Source organism: Solanum pennellii, chromosome 8 (genome assembly GCF_001406875.1).
Source record: "Solanum pennellii chromosome 8, SPENNV200".
Lineage (NCBI taxonomy): Eukaryota > Viridiplantae > Streptophyta > Magnoliopsida > Solanales > Solanaceae > Solanum > Solanum pennellii.
The window spans coordinates 60,252,024-60,266,848 of NC_028644.1; the positions used below are offsets into that span (position 1 = coordinate 60,252,024).

General features: G+C 29.5%; 1 protein-coding gene across 2 annotated transcripts; it reads right to left on the bottom strand.

Annotated features, from left to right (window-relative positions):
* Nucleotides 1-1,143: 1,143 nt before the first annotated feature.
* LOC107027041 (transcription initiation factor TFIID subunit 15) lies at nt 1,144-3,575 on the bottom strand. Of its 2 annotated transcripts, none has more exons than XM_015228202.2 (4): nt 3,428-3,575; nt 2,371-2,798; nt 1,587-1,660; nt 1,144-1,451 (listed from the first exon to the last, which is right to left on the bottom strand). In XM_015228202.2, the coding sequence occupies exons 2-4, from the start codon at nt 2,787-2,789 to the stop codon at nt 1,438-1,440; spliced, it is 507 nt and encodes a 168-aa protein (XP_015083688.1). In that variant the 5' UTR covers nt 2,790-2,798; nt 3,428-3,575; the 3' UTR covers nt 1,144-1,437. The 2 variants fall into 2 exon arrangements, with proteins under 2 accessions (XP_015083688.1, XP_015083686.1); XM_015228200.2 differs by having other exon boundaries at nt 1,542-1,660.
* Between the last annotated feature and the right edge of the window lie 11,250 nt (nt 3,576-14,825).

Consider the following 14,825-nt stretch of genomic DNA (forward strand, 5'->3'; position numbering starts at 1 on the left):
TAAAAATAAAAATAAAAAGTGGATTACACTATTTTTTAAATTACACGATTTATTTTTGTTGGACGGAGTAAACAAAATCGGCTAAAGTTATTGTAAAAAAAAAAAAAAAGTGAAGATATCAAAATGAATATGATTTTGATTGAGAATATGAGCATGTCTTATCAGATATCATTGCCCAACTTTTACTTCCAGAAACTAACATATCTTAAAGTGTACATACAACAATAAAGTTCCATACCCTACAAAAGAAAGACATTTTCTAAAAAAAAAAATAAACTAGGTAAAACCTACATTAAGTCCAAAAAACAAAAAATAAAATAAAATAAAAAGACAACGTGGCTTTCTACAATTAAATAAATAAACAATCAAGTGTTGATGCCAACACATTGATTCACTAACGCAACTAGAAAACAAGAAAATATTGATAAATAAATTGCATAGCTAAATAATAAAATCACATGTTAATTTTATATAGTTATGAATTGGTGACGAATTTTAAATAAATTCAACTAGCTAAGAGTTTTTTAGCAACAAAATATTCGCTAAGAATTACTGATAAATTTTTTAACTAGTTTCATATTTTATAATAATATAATTTACGTGGTTCTAATTTCTCTATTATTATTCAATATACTAAAATAAATTTTTTACACTTATTTATTTTAACAAATTAAGAGAAATACTATTCAAAGATTGTACTTATAAAATTAAAAATACTCATAATCATTGCCTTATTGATTGGATTCTAATGCACATAAATTTAACAAGTGCAATTCTTTTTCTACTTGTCCATATATCACTATTATCAAAAATGAGTTTTAGCTGCACATAATTAGCAATTACTGATAAATATGTAATTTTTAGCTATAATTATCATTCTTTGTATATGTTCCTAAAAACTTTAGCGATATTAAATCAAATGACACTTAATTAATGCTTATAAAAATTTTAGCACTTTATATTATGTGTCTATTTATTATCACTAAAAGTTATTTTTATTATAGTGTACGTGTAACTTTTTTTTTTCTTTTCTTATAACAATTTAACTAGTATAATATTTGTGTAATACACGTATATTATTTTTTAAGAATTTAACTAGTATAGTATATGCGCGATACACTAATATTATTTTAAAACAAAAGATTAGATAAGGCAAAAGAAGCTCTTTCATAACACACATTGATACTAAATACTAGCTTGAAACAAGTACAAAGGCTACATTTAAAATAAAAATACCTAATAAAGCTCGCAAAATAAATATTCTGCTCCACTCGGATATACTTTTTTTTTTTTCGTTTTTTCCATAATTCATCTAAAAGATTCCTACAAGTAAATAATATAAATATCAAAATATTAAAGGAAAAAAAAAAGAGCAGGTTGGATTTGATAGGGCAAAAAGAGAAGATCTTCTTCACGTCTTTCTAGCTTGATTCTCTCTTAAACTGCAACACCTGAACATATTATATATATTAATTAATAATAAAGGTGAAATTAATAATTATTTTTGTAAAATTAATTAAGATGGAATTTTGATTAATTACCCAAAAATGGAGAATCAATGATGAATTAATATGAAGACTTGTTACCAGCTAAGTCCCTAGGTGCATTGCATCTGAAACACTCCATCCTACTAGCAAAGTTGTGTTCATTACACCCTAACCTGTTCATAATTAAAAAAAAAAATTAATTAAGGATTAAAATAATTAGTAATACATAACTTTTTTTTTTTAAAGAAAAAAAAAACAACAAAGTCGATAGTGTAATTAAAAGCATTCATGCTTATGCTGGGTGTTATTCAAACCAGACATAAACTACTTTAATAAAAGTTGGTAACTAAACAATCAACCACCTTTAAGTGTTACTTTTTGACTCGAGAAAGAGAAGTTGAAGAACATAAATACTATATTATATATAAAAATAAAGTTACAATAATAATATATTAAATATAATTTTATAAGTAAAGTCTGTCAAAATTTCAATCTTCGATCTACGTAATTTTAGCCTTGTGCATGGGCGCCAATGCACACTTTTTGCGTATAGGATAATTAAATATTACATTATGAATATATACTTAATTTTGCATATTCTTGGCATAATTAAAGAAGAAACTTTGCACATCTTTTATTGTTAAATTTCTGATTTCATTATTATTTGTGTTAAAATAGATAGATTATTTTCGAAACATGCTATTCAAGCAATTTATATATACTTATTTTTTCTAGCTATAATCTAGCTTATCATTTAATTTTAAAATATGTATATTTATTGTTTCCGATTTAATTGCATATATATAATAAGTTGGTTTACTAATTTAAAACATAAAAAAAATAAAAATAGTAACGTGCTATAACAAGTTAAATTTTACGGTACCTGGTGCAAATCCAGTCACCAGACTTCCATCCAGAGCGACTGCCACCACTGGCACCACCGAACCCGAATCCTCTCGGGCGCGATGACATCATGTGGTCAGAGTCAAAGCTGCTACCACCACCACCACAACCAGCGGAGGATTCATCCTTAAAAGCACCACATTTGAAGCAGCTAGAGCGGCTTGCAAAGTTATGGGCACCGCAATTTCCAACATTGCAGTACCAGTCACCGGGCCTTACATCAGGCCCGGTACTGAATCCGAAAGGGGAGGAGCTTCCTCCTCCCCTTCCGCCAAAACAATTACTTCCGAATTCATGAGCTCCACCATGTCTTGGCTCACCACATCTTTGGCATGAATCTCTCCTTTGAAAGTTCAAATGCTGGCATGACCTACAATTCCAGTCTCCTGGTCTGCTCATTTTTTTTTCCTATAATAAAAAAATAAAAAGTATATTTTGAGAAAGTCGGTCACATTATGTAATACGAATTTAAAATTTAAATTTGATGAGTTTTAATATGAATTCAGAAGTTTAACAATTTTTCATATATTTATTTTTTTTAATAAAAGAATATTAAATTCATTTGAACAACGCATGGAATAAATCAACATTAAAACATAATTGGGCAAATATTTATTTTGTTTTTGCATTTAATGAAAAGTTTCAAACAACTACTGTACGGTCAAATTACGTTCGTAAGCAACAAAAAGTTGTACTGAATATATTGAACAAAATTTTAAAGAAAAATGTTAGTTTTCCCCTTAGTACACGACTTAAAAAATATCTGTTTTTCACTGAATTTCCACAAAAAATATTAGTTATTTCTGCTCATATTTTGATTGAATCAATATTAGAAAGATAAAAATAGTACAGTAAATATTTTATAAGAAAAATTAAGAAGCTTTTCAATATTTCATTGAGAAATGTTATGTTTTTTTAATGAGATAATTCGATAAAAAATGAATAAAAAAATTACATTTATAACATAATTTTTTCACTAATTCACGATAAAAAAACATTTGTTTCTAGTTAAGAAAAGGAGGAATAATTATGCTAACCTTGAATAGGAAGAAATATAAATTAAAATAAATAAAACACAAAACAACTTTAAATTAACAACTTTGGTAGTTGTTATTTGCAGTAGTACTAGAAGAAATATTGAAGTTGTGGATTTTTGGTGTTGTTTGCAGAGCTATATATATACTCAAAACTTCCTCGAAATTCGTGAAGAATAAATAAAGGCAACGGTGGGTGTTCTTTTTTATTATTTATATTTTAAAAAATAAAAAATTAATTATACTTTCACTTAGCCACCCTTTAAACAGTAGAATCCCATGCAAATATACTAAAACAAAAAATAGTGGAGTTGTAGTAGTAAATTGAAAAGAAAAGTGATATTTCCCAAACAAAAAAATAAATGAATAAATAAAAGAAATTAACGTTGGATTCTAAAGATATATTTGTCTAATTTGATAAAGTTCTCATCTTTTAAGGCTTCAAGAGATAGTAAAATGGATATATGTGCGTGGAAGCAATGAAACCGATAATATACCAAACAAAGTACATCACTAAATTCCATTTATACCCTTCTTAAAAATATTCTCCGTCATAATCGACCGATATGAATTGTGATGGATGTCGAGACTTTTTTAACTTTACATAGATATCTCAAATTCTGATGAAAAATCGTGTTCAAAACATCGTCGCTAAAATTAAATTGATAACATATGAGTTAGAGTTTAATTGAATTTAATCTATCATTCACCCGTTTTATTTTTATGAGTTCAATTTTTTTGTAAAATGTACTTCTTGAATTCCAAGGTGAATATTATAAAGTTATTGTATTCGTAACTCTTTCATGTTCAAATAGTACCAAAATTACTTATAGGTTTTGTTAGTTTATATGATCGACAAATTAATAATCATGATTCATGTGTCTCATTTCCTTCTCAATTTTTAAATTTGATCTAACTTGAAAAAAATAAGAATAAAATTGTATATATTTTAGTTCTCCATTTCATATTAATTTAATTTTTTGAAGTGTTTCACGTCTTTTAAAAAAATAAATTAAAATATAAATTTAGTTTTTTATTTTTAATCTTATTAGTCATAGTCAAATTTATGATTAAAATAACTAAATATTAATTAATCACTAATTCCATTACTAACTAATAAAGAATAAAATTGAAAAACACTCTAAAAGTAATCTTGAAAACTGAATAATTAAGTTAATTTAAAGAAAAAAATAAAAAAAACGCCTTTAAACTAAACAATTACTATAAAATAGAGAGAGTATTATTTTTGTGCGTCAAATCACACTAAAATTATTATTTTTTTTAAAAAAAAAGGTGTGTTATTGTTGCCACTTACCAAGAATGGTATGATTGATTCACAAACATACAACTCACTAAACACAAATTAAAGTGAATGGAATTAATGATATGTTCTGTTTAATGCATGCTTTGAAGCAATTAAAAAAAAACCTTTGACTAAATCATTTTAGGGCCCTTAATTTGCTTACGTGGCAGACATTACAGGTCCAATGTGGCAAAAATTGCTTACATGGCAAGTTGTGATTGGATAATATGGGACATGAGCTAATTAGGTTTGAAGTTGAAGGCAGACAAAATGAATATTCGTTGTATTTAAATTGACCCCCACAAGTTTATTCTTATCTCAAAATTCACCTGCAGAGGAGGGGTCATGTCTCCCTTTCAAAAGAAAAAATAAAAATAAAAATGGTCACTCCTTTAATAATTTTTGAATATTCCAATTTTGTACTTGAAGGTCAAAGTTACATAAGTAAGTCAAAAGGATACTCATTGAACATATTTTTCTTTATATCGAACCGAGGTAAGGGTAATTTGGTCATTTTATAAACTATTTGTTTCAAATCTTTACTACTATATGTTATAAAATGTGAGTTCTACCTTGAATCATTGAAAAAAAAATACTAACAATCCCCTTGTTAGCTGATTAACGGGTGGGGTGTGTGTTAAAATGATTATATCAGGTTTGTTTTAAGGAAATATCTGAAAAGATAATTTAATTATATTATTTTTATTTATTTTTTATTTAGAACTAGTACAATTATTTCTTTTCACGATATTAATTTCACTTTTTAAAAAAATAGAATTAATTTTAGTTTTATTTACAAAAATGGAAGTTATTACTACTTAATTGCTAAACAAAAAGTAATATGCTTTAAGCATAGATAGTAAGAAATGGAATGGTTTAGTACCATGTATCTAAGTGCAAATAATTTTTACATCGGTCTTGGCACTTCTTTTTTTTGAATTTTTAATCTCACATATTTAATATTAATCATAACTCTAATTACTTTTTCACTTTTGAATTGACAAACTATTAAGAAAATAATAATTATCATAGTAACTTTAATATTTTGCTCATATTAATTATGAAGCTAGTGAATTAAAAATTTAAATTTTTAAAAAAATTCTACCTTTTCAAAATAATTACGTATAATAGGTAAAAAAAATTATCATTTTTTATTTGTCAAATGGACAAGCTATAAAGGACTACTTAAAAAGTAAAAACGGACAACTAATTAGAAACAGATAAATATTTTTATATTACGTGAAATATTGTAATTTTAGGATTTCATTAAAAAAATTAAACTTAAAATCTAAAAATAAATTTTAACCGCTCAACTATTAAGTCAACCTCTAATTTTATTTTTAAAAAGTTCAACCGATAATAATAACTTAGAAATAAATAATGGAGTAAATAATATGTTAGAATAGATTTAGTCACATTAACAAATTGAACTATATACTATATTCCAAAAAAAAAAATTATAAAGAAATATTAAAAAATATTGGGGAGGGGTAAATTAATGATGTGCACTCGTGTGTGTGTCAGATTTCGTAAAATGGACGTATTTGAAGCTAAATTCGAAGCCGAAGTTAAAGTTGCATGGCTACACAGGGATATATAGTACGTTACATATCTTTTTCTTCTTTATTTATTTAATAATAATAACAACATCATATATCAATGCAAGATATAATAAAATATTATGATACGAGGTGGTTCAGGACAGTGACGGAGCTAGAATTTTATTTTAAAAATGTCAAAATATAAAAAAGTAAAATCGTATAAAAAGTTAAGGATTGTCAATATATAATAAAAATATTTTTATTTTAGCTCTCGACGAGAAGGTGACGCTAGACACGCCTTAACCACATGTGACTCCAACACTGGTTCAAGGTGGCAAAGGATGATTACACGATATAAAGTGATTCACGTTAACTTAATAACTTTCATCTATCTCTAACACTACAAGAAATTACGAAAACATTTGAAGCGTTTTGTTATTTTTATTCAGATGTGAGCTTAAAAATGAAGATATTTAATACATATATGACGATTATATTAAATCTTGATTCGATAGATTGTAATTTACTTTGATCCTTAATAAAATGTTACTATTATAAATTTAGTAAATTTCGAATATCGAATATTAAGAAAAAAGAAGAAGAGGGTAGATGAATTTGAAAATAGAAGAAAGTGAAAAAAATGTAGACGATTATCGATAAAGATAGTCGAAGCTGATGATGGCATAGGTAGTCTTCGAGGTCCAATTTGACCATCTTTTCTTTTTTAGTGTAATGTAGTGAGTATCTAATACTCTCTCTATCTTTTCTTTTTCTTCCCTTTTTTGCTGTCATATTTTTTTTCTTTTCTTTTTCTCTTTCTCTTCTTTTAGGTCTAAAGACAAAAACCACCATTCTCCAAGAAATTAATGCAACTAAGCACCACAAAAACATCATTTTTCAAATCAACTATTCCAAATAAATATCTATTTTTTATCTTTATAGTTTTAATAATAATTATTAGGGGGTGATGATATAGTAAATTATCTTATTTATGTATTTAAAAGAGATGTGTTAAATTAAACATGAACGAGTAAAGATGGATTGAGGGAGTACTCTCTATGTTTCATATTAATTGACATATTTTTTTATTTTTGATATTTACCTGGTGTCTGGTATTCACATTGAAATTTGATTAAATTTGTGTTCGAGCCGGGATGTCTCATATTGGGGGTAAAACGCTTCCTAACAAAAGGTGACTCTGTATCCAAGGGAACTCTAACCCGAGACCTCTTGGGTAAGGATGAAGGAGTATTTATGATTTTTTACATGTTCAGTTAGAAAGCATAAATAAGAAGTGTTTGTTTTACTATTTTTTAGTTTCAAAGGACAAAGTAACAATATCTAGATTTTATAAAGATATAATACATAAATGTGTAATTTAACTTGGTTTAAGTTGATTTTTGATGTGCACACTTAAAACATTTATATTTTATAAAGTTGAACAAGTAGATATATGTATCTTACGTGACATCATCCATATATGTGTGAACTATCACGTAGGATTTCAGATAAAACACAAGTGTCTATTTATTTAATTTTATACAAATTTAAAAATTAGCTTAAATATATTCAAAATTGAAAGACATAAGTATTAACTAAGATTTGAGAGACAAAATTTATATATTACGTGTATCTTTTATAAATTAAGAAAGTATTTTAAAATGAATACTTTTTAATGATATAGATCACTAATATTGAGGCAGAGGAAGTACTCAAAAGCACTCTTTCCTATAGATAGCACTTGCAAAAATTAATACATGTACATGAAAAAACATGTATTTTCACATGATATACTCATTTTCAAAAACTACTAGCCTAATGTGTCAAAAGAATATTTTGACATAGACCATCAACTTATAATTAGAATTTTCGTGCTCTGACTGCATTTCAAAATTTCATAATGCAAATCTATTACTAGTACTAGTATTAAAAGTAAGGGTGATAATAAATAATAAGAAAAGTTGATATGAATTAGGTTAAAAAATTTAAAAAGATTTTTTTTAATTATAAAATAAATTAATTTTTTTTCATTTTTAGTTAAAATGTATTAAAATTAAAAGAGTAAAAATATTTTAAAAAGTAAATTACCATTCTTACCAAATTTTGGCCAAAAGGATTTTTCCTAAAAGTAAAATGTAGCACAAACCCCTAATAGAAGCACTTAAACGAGTTGTAGTAGCTCGATTGATTAACTATTTAAACTCTCACTTTATTGATAAGTTTAATTCTCTAACTTGAACCCTACGCCAAAAAATAGGAGCGCTTCTCAGTACAAATCATAAAATTATAAAAAAAAATATTTATATTTTTTATATTTGATATTCATTTGGGACCGATTAACTAAAATATGCTCCAAAAGTTCTATTTTACTACGTGGACTGTTGTCAAATTGGCTCAACCAAGATAATATAACCAGATACAAATAAAAGCATCATCATAATAATAATGATAATAATAATTTAAGTACACCCCGCCCCCCCACCCCTCCCCTTAAGCTAAACAAAGGAAAACCACCCACCATTTTCTTGGGTAGTGTTAAAGAGAGCTGTAGCAAACTGTGAAAAAGCAAAAAGAAAGGAAGAATGATTCGATTCTCTTTGGGAAATGCAAATGCTTCCCATTTCCTTCATGCAATGACTATAACGTACACATTAATCCTACTTTTCTCTCCTCCCATTGGGAATTCATCAATGAATCAATATTTCCTCATAAAGTGATGTTACATAGGCTTTTGACAAAGCAACAAACCCTACACTACTCAAAACTATTAACAAAAAAAAAAAAATCTAAATAAGGTCATGAGTAATAGAGTACTCCCTATGTTTTAATTATTACTCTGGTTTTGTTTTGACATGAAATTTAAGAAAGTAAAGAAAATTTTGAATTAATTAATTGTTTTAATTAAAAATATGTAGAATATTATATCAACATATTTTATCATGATTTTAAACATGTCGTATGGAAAATTAGAATTAAAGAGTCCTCAAAAAGGAAAAGAGGTAGACTTTTTTAAAAGAACGAATAAGAAAAGTAAGACAAACAAATACAGCTACAACTGACTAAATTTCGACACGATTATATTGTGTATTCTTCTTTCTATATTAGAAATTGTACAACTATTATATTTGATAGAGTAAATTTCTCAAATGGCTATCATAATAAAATTAATTATGCTCCTTAGTTATAGTTTACATATTTACGAATTGTAGTTACCGTTTAAACTGTTATGAGTGATGTATAATTTGTGTCTACGTTTGTATAATTCGTGTACGTATGTATAATTCACATGTATTTATATAATTGAGCTAATTTCGCAATTATACAATTGTTATATTATAGAAATTTCAAAATTATACAAATACGATAAAACCTGAAATAACGAATCTATACAAACAGAAACATCCAAACTTTAAGTGATTACAAATTTTATTATACAAATTATATCATTCAAATTTTGAAAACTTCACTATAAAACTGAAACTCGGCCGACACATTTATACAACTAAAACTCGACCACATAATTTTGCCTAGAAATTAGTGACGAACGATAATTAAGTCAAAATGTAGTTATGTTAAGTAATTATTAGTATATATTTGCTTAGCCGCATAATTTTCTCATAGCGGCCAGCTGATAAATTGCATGAGTACTAAGATAGAGATAAGATTGGCTTCAAGTGTTAACACAACTGAACTCTCTCAGAAGATCAAGAGTGAATCATGATCTCATGGTGTATGTCATTTGGAGATGACGCAGTACTGATTGATGAGACATGTTGTAAGACTTCGAAAATGATTTAGGTGAACTAGAGCCTAACATGTTGGTCTTTATGATCTAAGGTCCTAAATAGGTCTAATATGTGCTATTGAGGCAGTGTCTAAGAGTTTAGGTGCATTGGAAGTCAAATGTCAAGGGGCGACCAAGACATTCGACGACTAAGTCACCTATGTGCCTCAAATGTGATTCTATGTGTGATTCATGAGGTTGTAAGGTCTTTAAATGAGTTATTATAACATATATAGGTAGTGTGTCAAGTTTCATAGAGTTTAAAGGTCAAACGTTCAAGAACGTCCATGACGTTCGAAAGATATGGCTTGAAACGACCTTGTGTGTTTAAGCATGTTTCGTCGAGTTTTACGTGTTCGTTTTGGGTGAAATTCATGTGAGAGGTGCTAAAAAATTTTATATGATCATGTTTGGGTTGGAAACGTCCGGGCAAACATCCCCAAGGACCATCAAGGGTCTTTGAGGAAGGACCCAAAAGTGATGCCAAGACAGCCCAACCAACGGTTGGCAATCGACGCCCAGTGGGTCAGTCGACGCCCCGTTGGTGGTGGTCGTCGATTGGGAGTTAGTCGTGGGAGAGTAGAGGCCAAAAACCAGTCCCATACCACGGACCAATAGGACGGTCCATTGGTCAAGGGACGGGTCATCGATGGCCCTTCCGTCTGTGAAGTTGTGTTATGTGTAGTTCACTGCCAAGTTGAGGGGTGCACTTGTAATTTCAGCCCACTTCCAAATAAGAGTATTGGCGGTTATTTAGGGGTCTTTTGGGTATTTTGAGTGTGTATATAAGTCGTAAACACATTGAAGACTTTATTCTTCCAAATCAAAATCCCTTAGAAATTCCTTGAGATTCCATTGAAGTCCAAAGCAAGGAAGAACTTGGTGTGACGAATTGAGTGGAGATTCTTCATCAAAGTGAAGAATTAGATTCATCAAGGTATGGATTTTGATCCTTGAAACTTTCTTCATCAAGGAGCCCCAATTCTCAAGAAGTTTTCTAAAGTTTTCAAGTTGAATTGTCCAATTTCATGATTCTACCATGGGTTCTTGCATTAATGATATCTAAACATTGAATAATGATTTAATTGATATTGTATTGATGATTTTAACCTAAATTACCTATGAACCCATGAATTAGATGAACCTTAGTTTTTGACTAAGTTATGGGTTACTTGATATTGACGTTAGGTTGTTGAATTCTAGTGTAGATTTCTATGGGCTTTCTAATGATGTAAAAATTGTGTTCAATTGATATCTAGGTTGTATTAGATTGATGAATTTACATTGAATTGACCTAGTTCATTGATTATTATAGTTTTTATGTTGAATTACTGCTCATGGTCATTGGTAAGGGCCTTATAGTATTGAATTGGATGATTTAGCATCGAGTTGAGGTGTTGAGGATGTTGTGGTGGTAAGCTGCCCTATTTCCTTTATTTTGATGTTATTTATACTTCAATTATGTTGTGATTGGTATGATCCACTTATGGTGGCGGTGTTATGTGTTTTACTTGCAATTCATGTGGCCTTGTTGGCGTTACTTTATGCAATATGATGATCATGGCCTTGTCGGCACTACTTGAAGTAATGTGGCTATTTGTGTAGTTGATTATGTGAAGTATGATGGTATCTATCTATATGTTAAGCAATAAGAGGGTATATGTTTTTTATTGATGTTATGTAGGTGATCATGTTAGACTATGACTTTGACCTTGTGTAGTCTTAGGGTTGAATCTTGGTAGGGTAAATGTAACAGGGTTATAAACTTGTTATGGAACCCTTTTATGTGAACCTTATGTGTGAATTACTCTATGAGAACGAAGGCTAGCACCTAGTGAGTATGGTAAGGGAAGTAGTTCTAGTTAAGTATGAGACTAGATTACAAAAGCATGCCCTTCATATTCATTAACTATGTGCCTACATGGGATGTGACCAAGTTTTACCATTGGCAAGTAGAACAACCTCATCGGAGTAGGATTGAACTCCGGATTCCATGCCTAGCTATCATGGTCTATGTCGTTTATTGCATATTCTCATCATGTGGGATACTTACTAGCATTAGAGAAGTTCTATGAAGTTTAGGTGGTGGTATGTGACGCTATCTAGACATTGCACAATAGGCTTTGGAGGTGTTAGTTAGAGTCCATAGGTCTTGTCCAAGACCATTACTTGAATGTCCTTTATGTGTTGAATGTCTCCTAAATGAACTAATGAATGTAATGACTTAAGTTAAGTAAGAAAGTATGTTAATGGAATAAGTACTTATCTAGAGTAGTTAAGGGTTGTCTAGTTAAGGTGTGAAGGGGGCATAGGAATGATCACTTCGTATCTTAGCTAGATGAGTCTTAAGAATGACTCTAATTAGGAAAGATGTTGATTATGTTACATGATCCAAACTTAGGAAGCCTTAAGGATTATTTAGGTAGTCTTGAAGAGGTCAATCATGGACGTTATCTTCTTGGTCTACTTAAGTAAGTCTTTTGATAGCCTTTGATGAGGAAATGTCATATTATCTATATGTTAATATGTTTGATGTCTTGAAGTGTATATGTGACTCATTATAAGTAGTCTTGAGTATCATTTATTCATGCTTAGGGAGGTTGTATCGGCGGTCTCTCTTTGTGTTGCTTAAGTGATTCTTAGAATAGCTTTAAGTGGGATGATTACATACTAAGAGATGTCTAAGGTGAAGATAATCAACTTCCCTTCATTGTAACAGTGAATGAGGTTACTATGAAGTGATCTCTAAAATTATGATATTTGACTTAATTGTTATGTTATGTGTTTCTAAGTTGTTAAATGTTGTTCTTATGATTAAAATATGATTTTTAAATGAAAAGATGCATATTTCTAATAAATGTCCGTTTTCATGATTTTTGTGCATTATGTCATACTTAGTATATGTGGTTGTACTAATCATGCTTTTATCTATCTCTATAGTTGTTGGTAGGTGAGGAGCATTTGGGAAGTGAAGACTTGGACCGTAGCATCGTTCAAGAGAAGTTGAAGTATGTCCTCATTTGACTCGAGGGCATATATGTCTTTTATGTTTTTCTTTGAAGTATTGTAATAGACTAAGTATTTCTATATTAGTATTGAAGTATGGGTCGTGCCCAAGTATTCTTGTGTCTTAAGATGATGAGATTGAGACTTAGTATTTCCTATGACTTTATATGAAAGAGATTTTTAAAGACTATGATATGTTTTGTGAAAAGTTTTAATTCCGCACTACTTTTCACTATGTGTATGCGATGAATGATATGTAAGGGCTTGTACAAGACCTCCGAGAGGTCAAGTACGCCGGTTGCAATCCGAGATTGCCCCTAACTTCTAGGGTGTGATTTCGAGATGTGACACATGCAACAAAGTAAATGCTAGGTTGAGGGTGTGGAGAAAAACTCTGAGTAAGACCAAAATGAAATATTTGAAATACAAATTTAAGATGCTATATGCATGAGGTGGAAGAGAGGCTTGACACGTCGTTTATTCAAGAAACATAGTTTGGATCTGTAATTTAGGAAAGTGAGGGCATCGTCGATGATGTCACACGTCGTATTGGCGGTGTTGATGAAATGGAGGCTTGTATGATAAAAAAAAAAGTACCACCTAAACTTAAAAATAAGTTCTACAACGTGGTGGTTAGACCGACTTTGTTGTACGGGGTAGAGTAATGATCAAGAACTTTCATGTGTAGAAAATGCAAGTAGCGAAAAATGAGGATGCTCAAATGAATGTTTTGACATACTAGAAAATAAAAGATACGGAATGAGAATATTTGGGACAATGTAAGAAGAATGACCTCCGTAGTGGACAAGATGAGGAAAGCAAAACTGAGATGGTTTGGACTTGTAAAAAGAAGATATGTAGATGCTTTAGTGATGAGGTATGCAGAGTTGGATTTAGAAGGTACAAGGAGAAGTAGAGGTAGGCCAGAAACGTATTGGAAAGAGGTAAATAGCCAGGACAATACAGAGCTCCATAGTACTGAGAACATGACCTTAGATAGGAGAGTATGAAGATCATCTTAAAGTACAAAGTACGTATAAAGTACGTATAGAGGGTTGCCTTGATTTTTGAGGAATTTTAACCTTATTCCAATGGTGTCTTGCTTTTGATTACATTTTCATTTGATGTTTATTATATTAAGTTATCACATCATTTTTGTGATTGTTATTGTTTCTTTATTTTTTTCACTGTCCTTTTTTCCTTTTTCATACCTACTTTGATATGTTATACTCAAATTGAAGCTCCTCCGAAATAAATCTTTACCTCCACAAAATAGGATAAGGTATACATTCAATTTACACTCCCCACACATCACTTATAGAATTTCACTGGGTTGTTGCATGTATATCTTGTGAGAAGTTGGTGAGATTGAATCATTTGCAATAAAATTCGGGAAAAATAACAAATATACCCCAAATTATCGTAAATGATATGCGCATACCCTCCGTTATATTTTTGGGACATTGGTGCCCTTGTCGTTCAAAAACTAGATCATATATACCCTTTATAATAACGGACATACACGTGTCACAATCCTATTAACTAATCCAATATTTATTACATATCAGATCAATAAACAGATTGTGTCACATGTCCCTATATAGTCTTCCATTAGCTTGAAGGGCATATATGCTTTAGTTTTTAAACGACAGGAGCATCAATATCCCAAAAGTATGATAGAGAATATCTACATACCATTTATGATAGTTCAGGGATATATTTATCCTTTTTCCCATAAAATTTGAAAAACGAATCAAGATGTGCTGA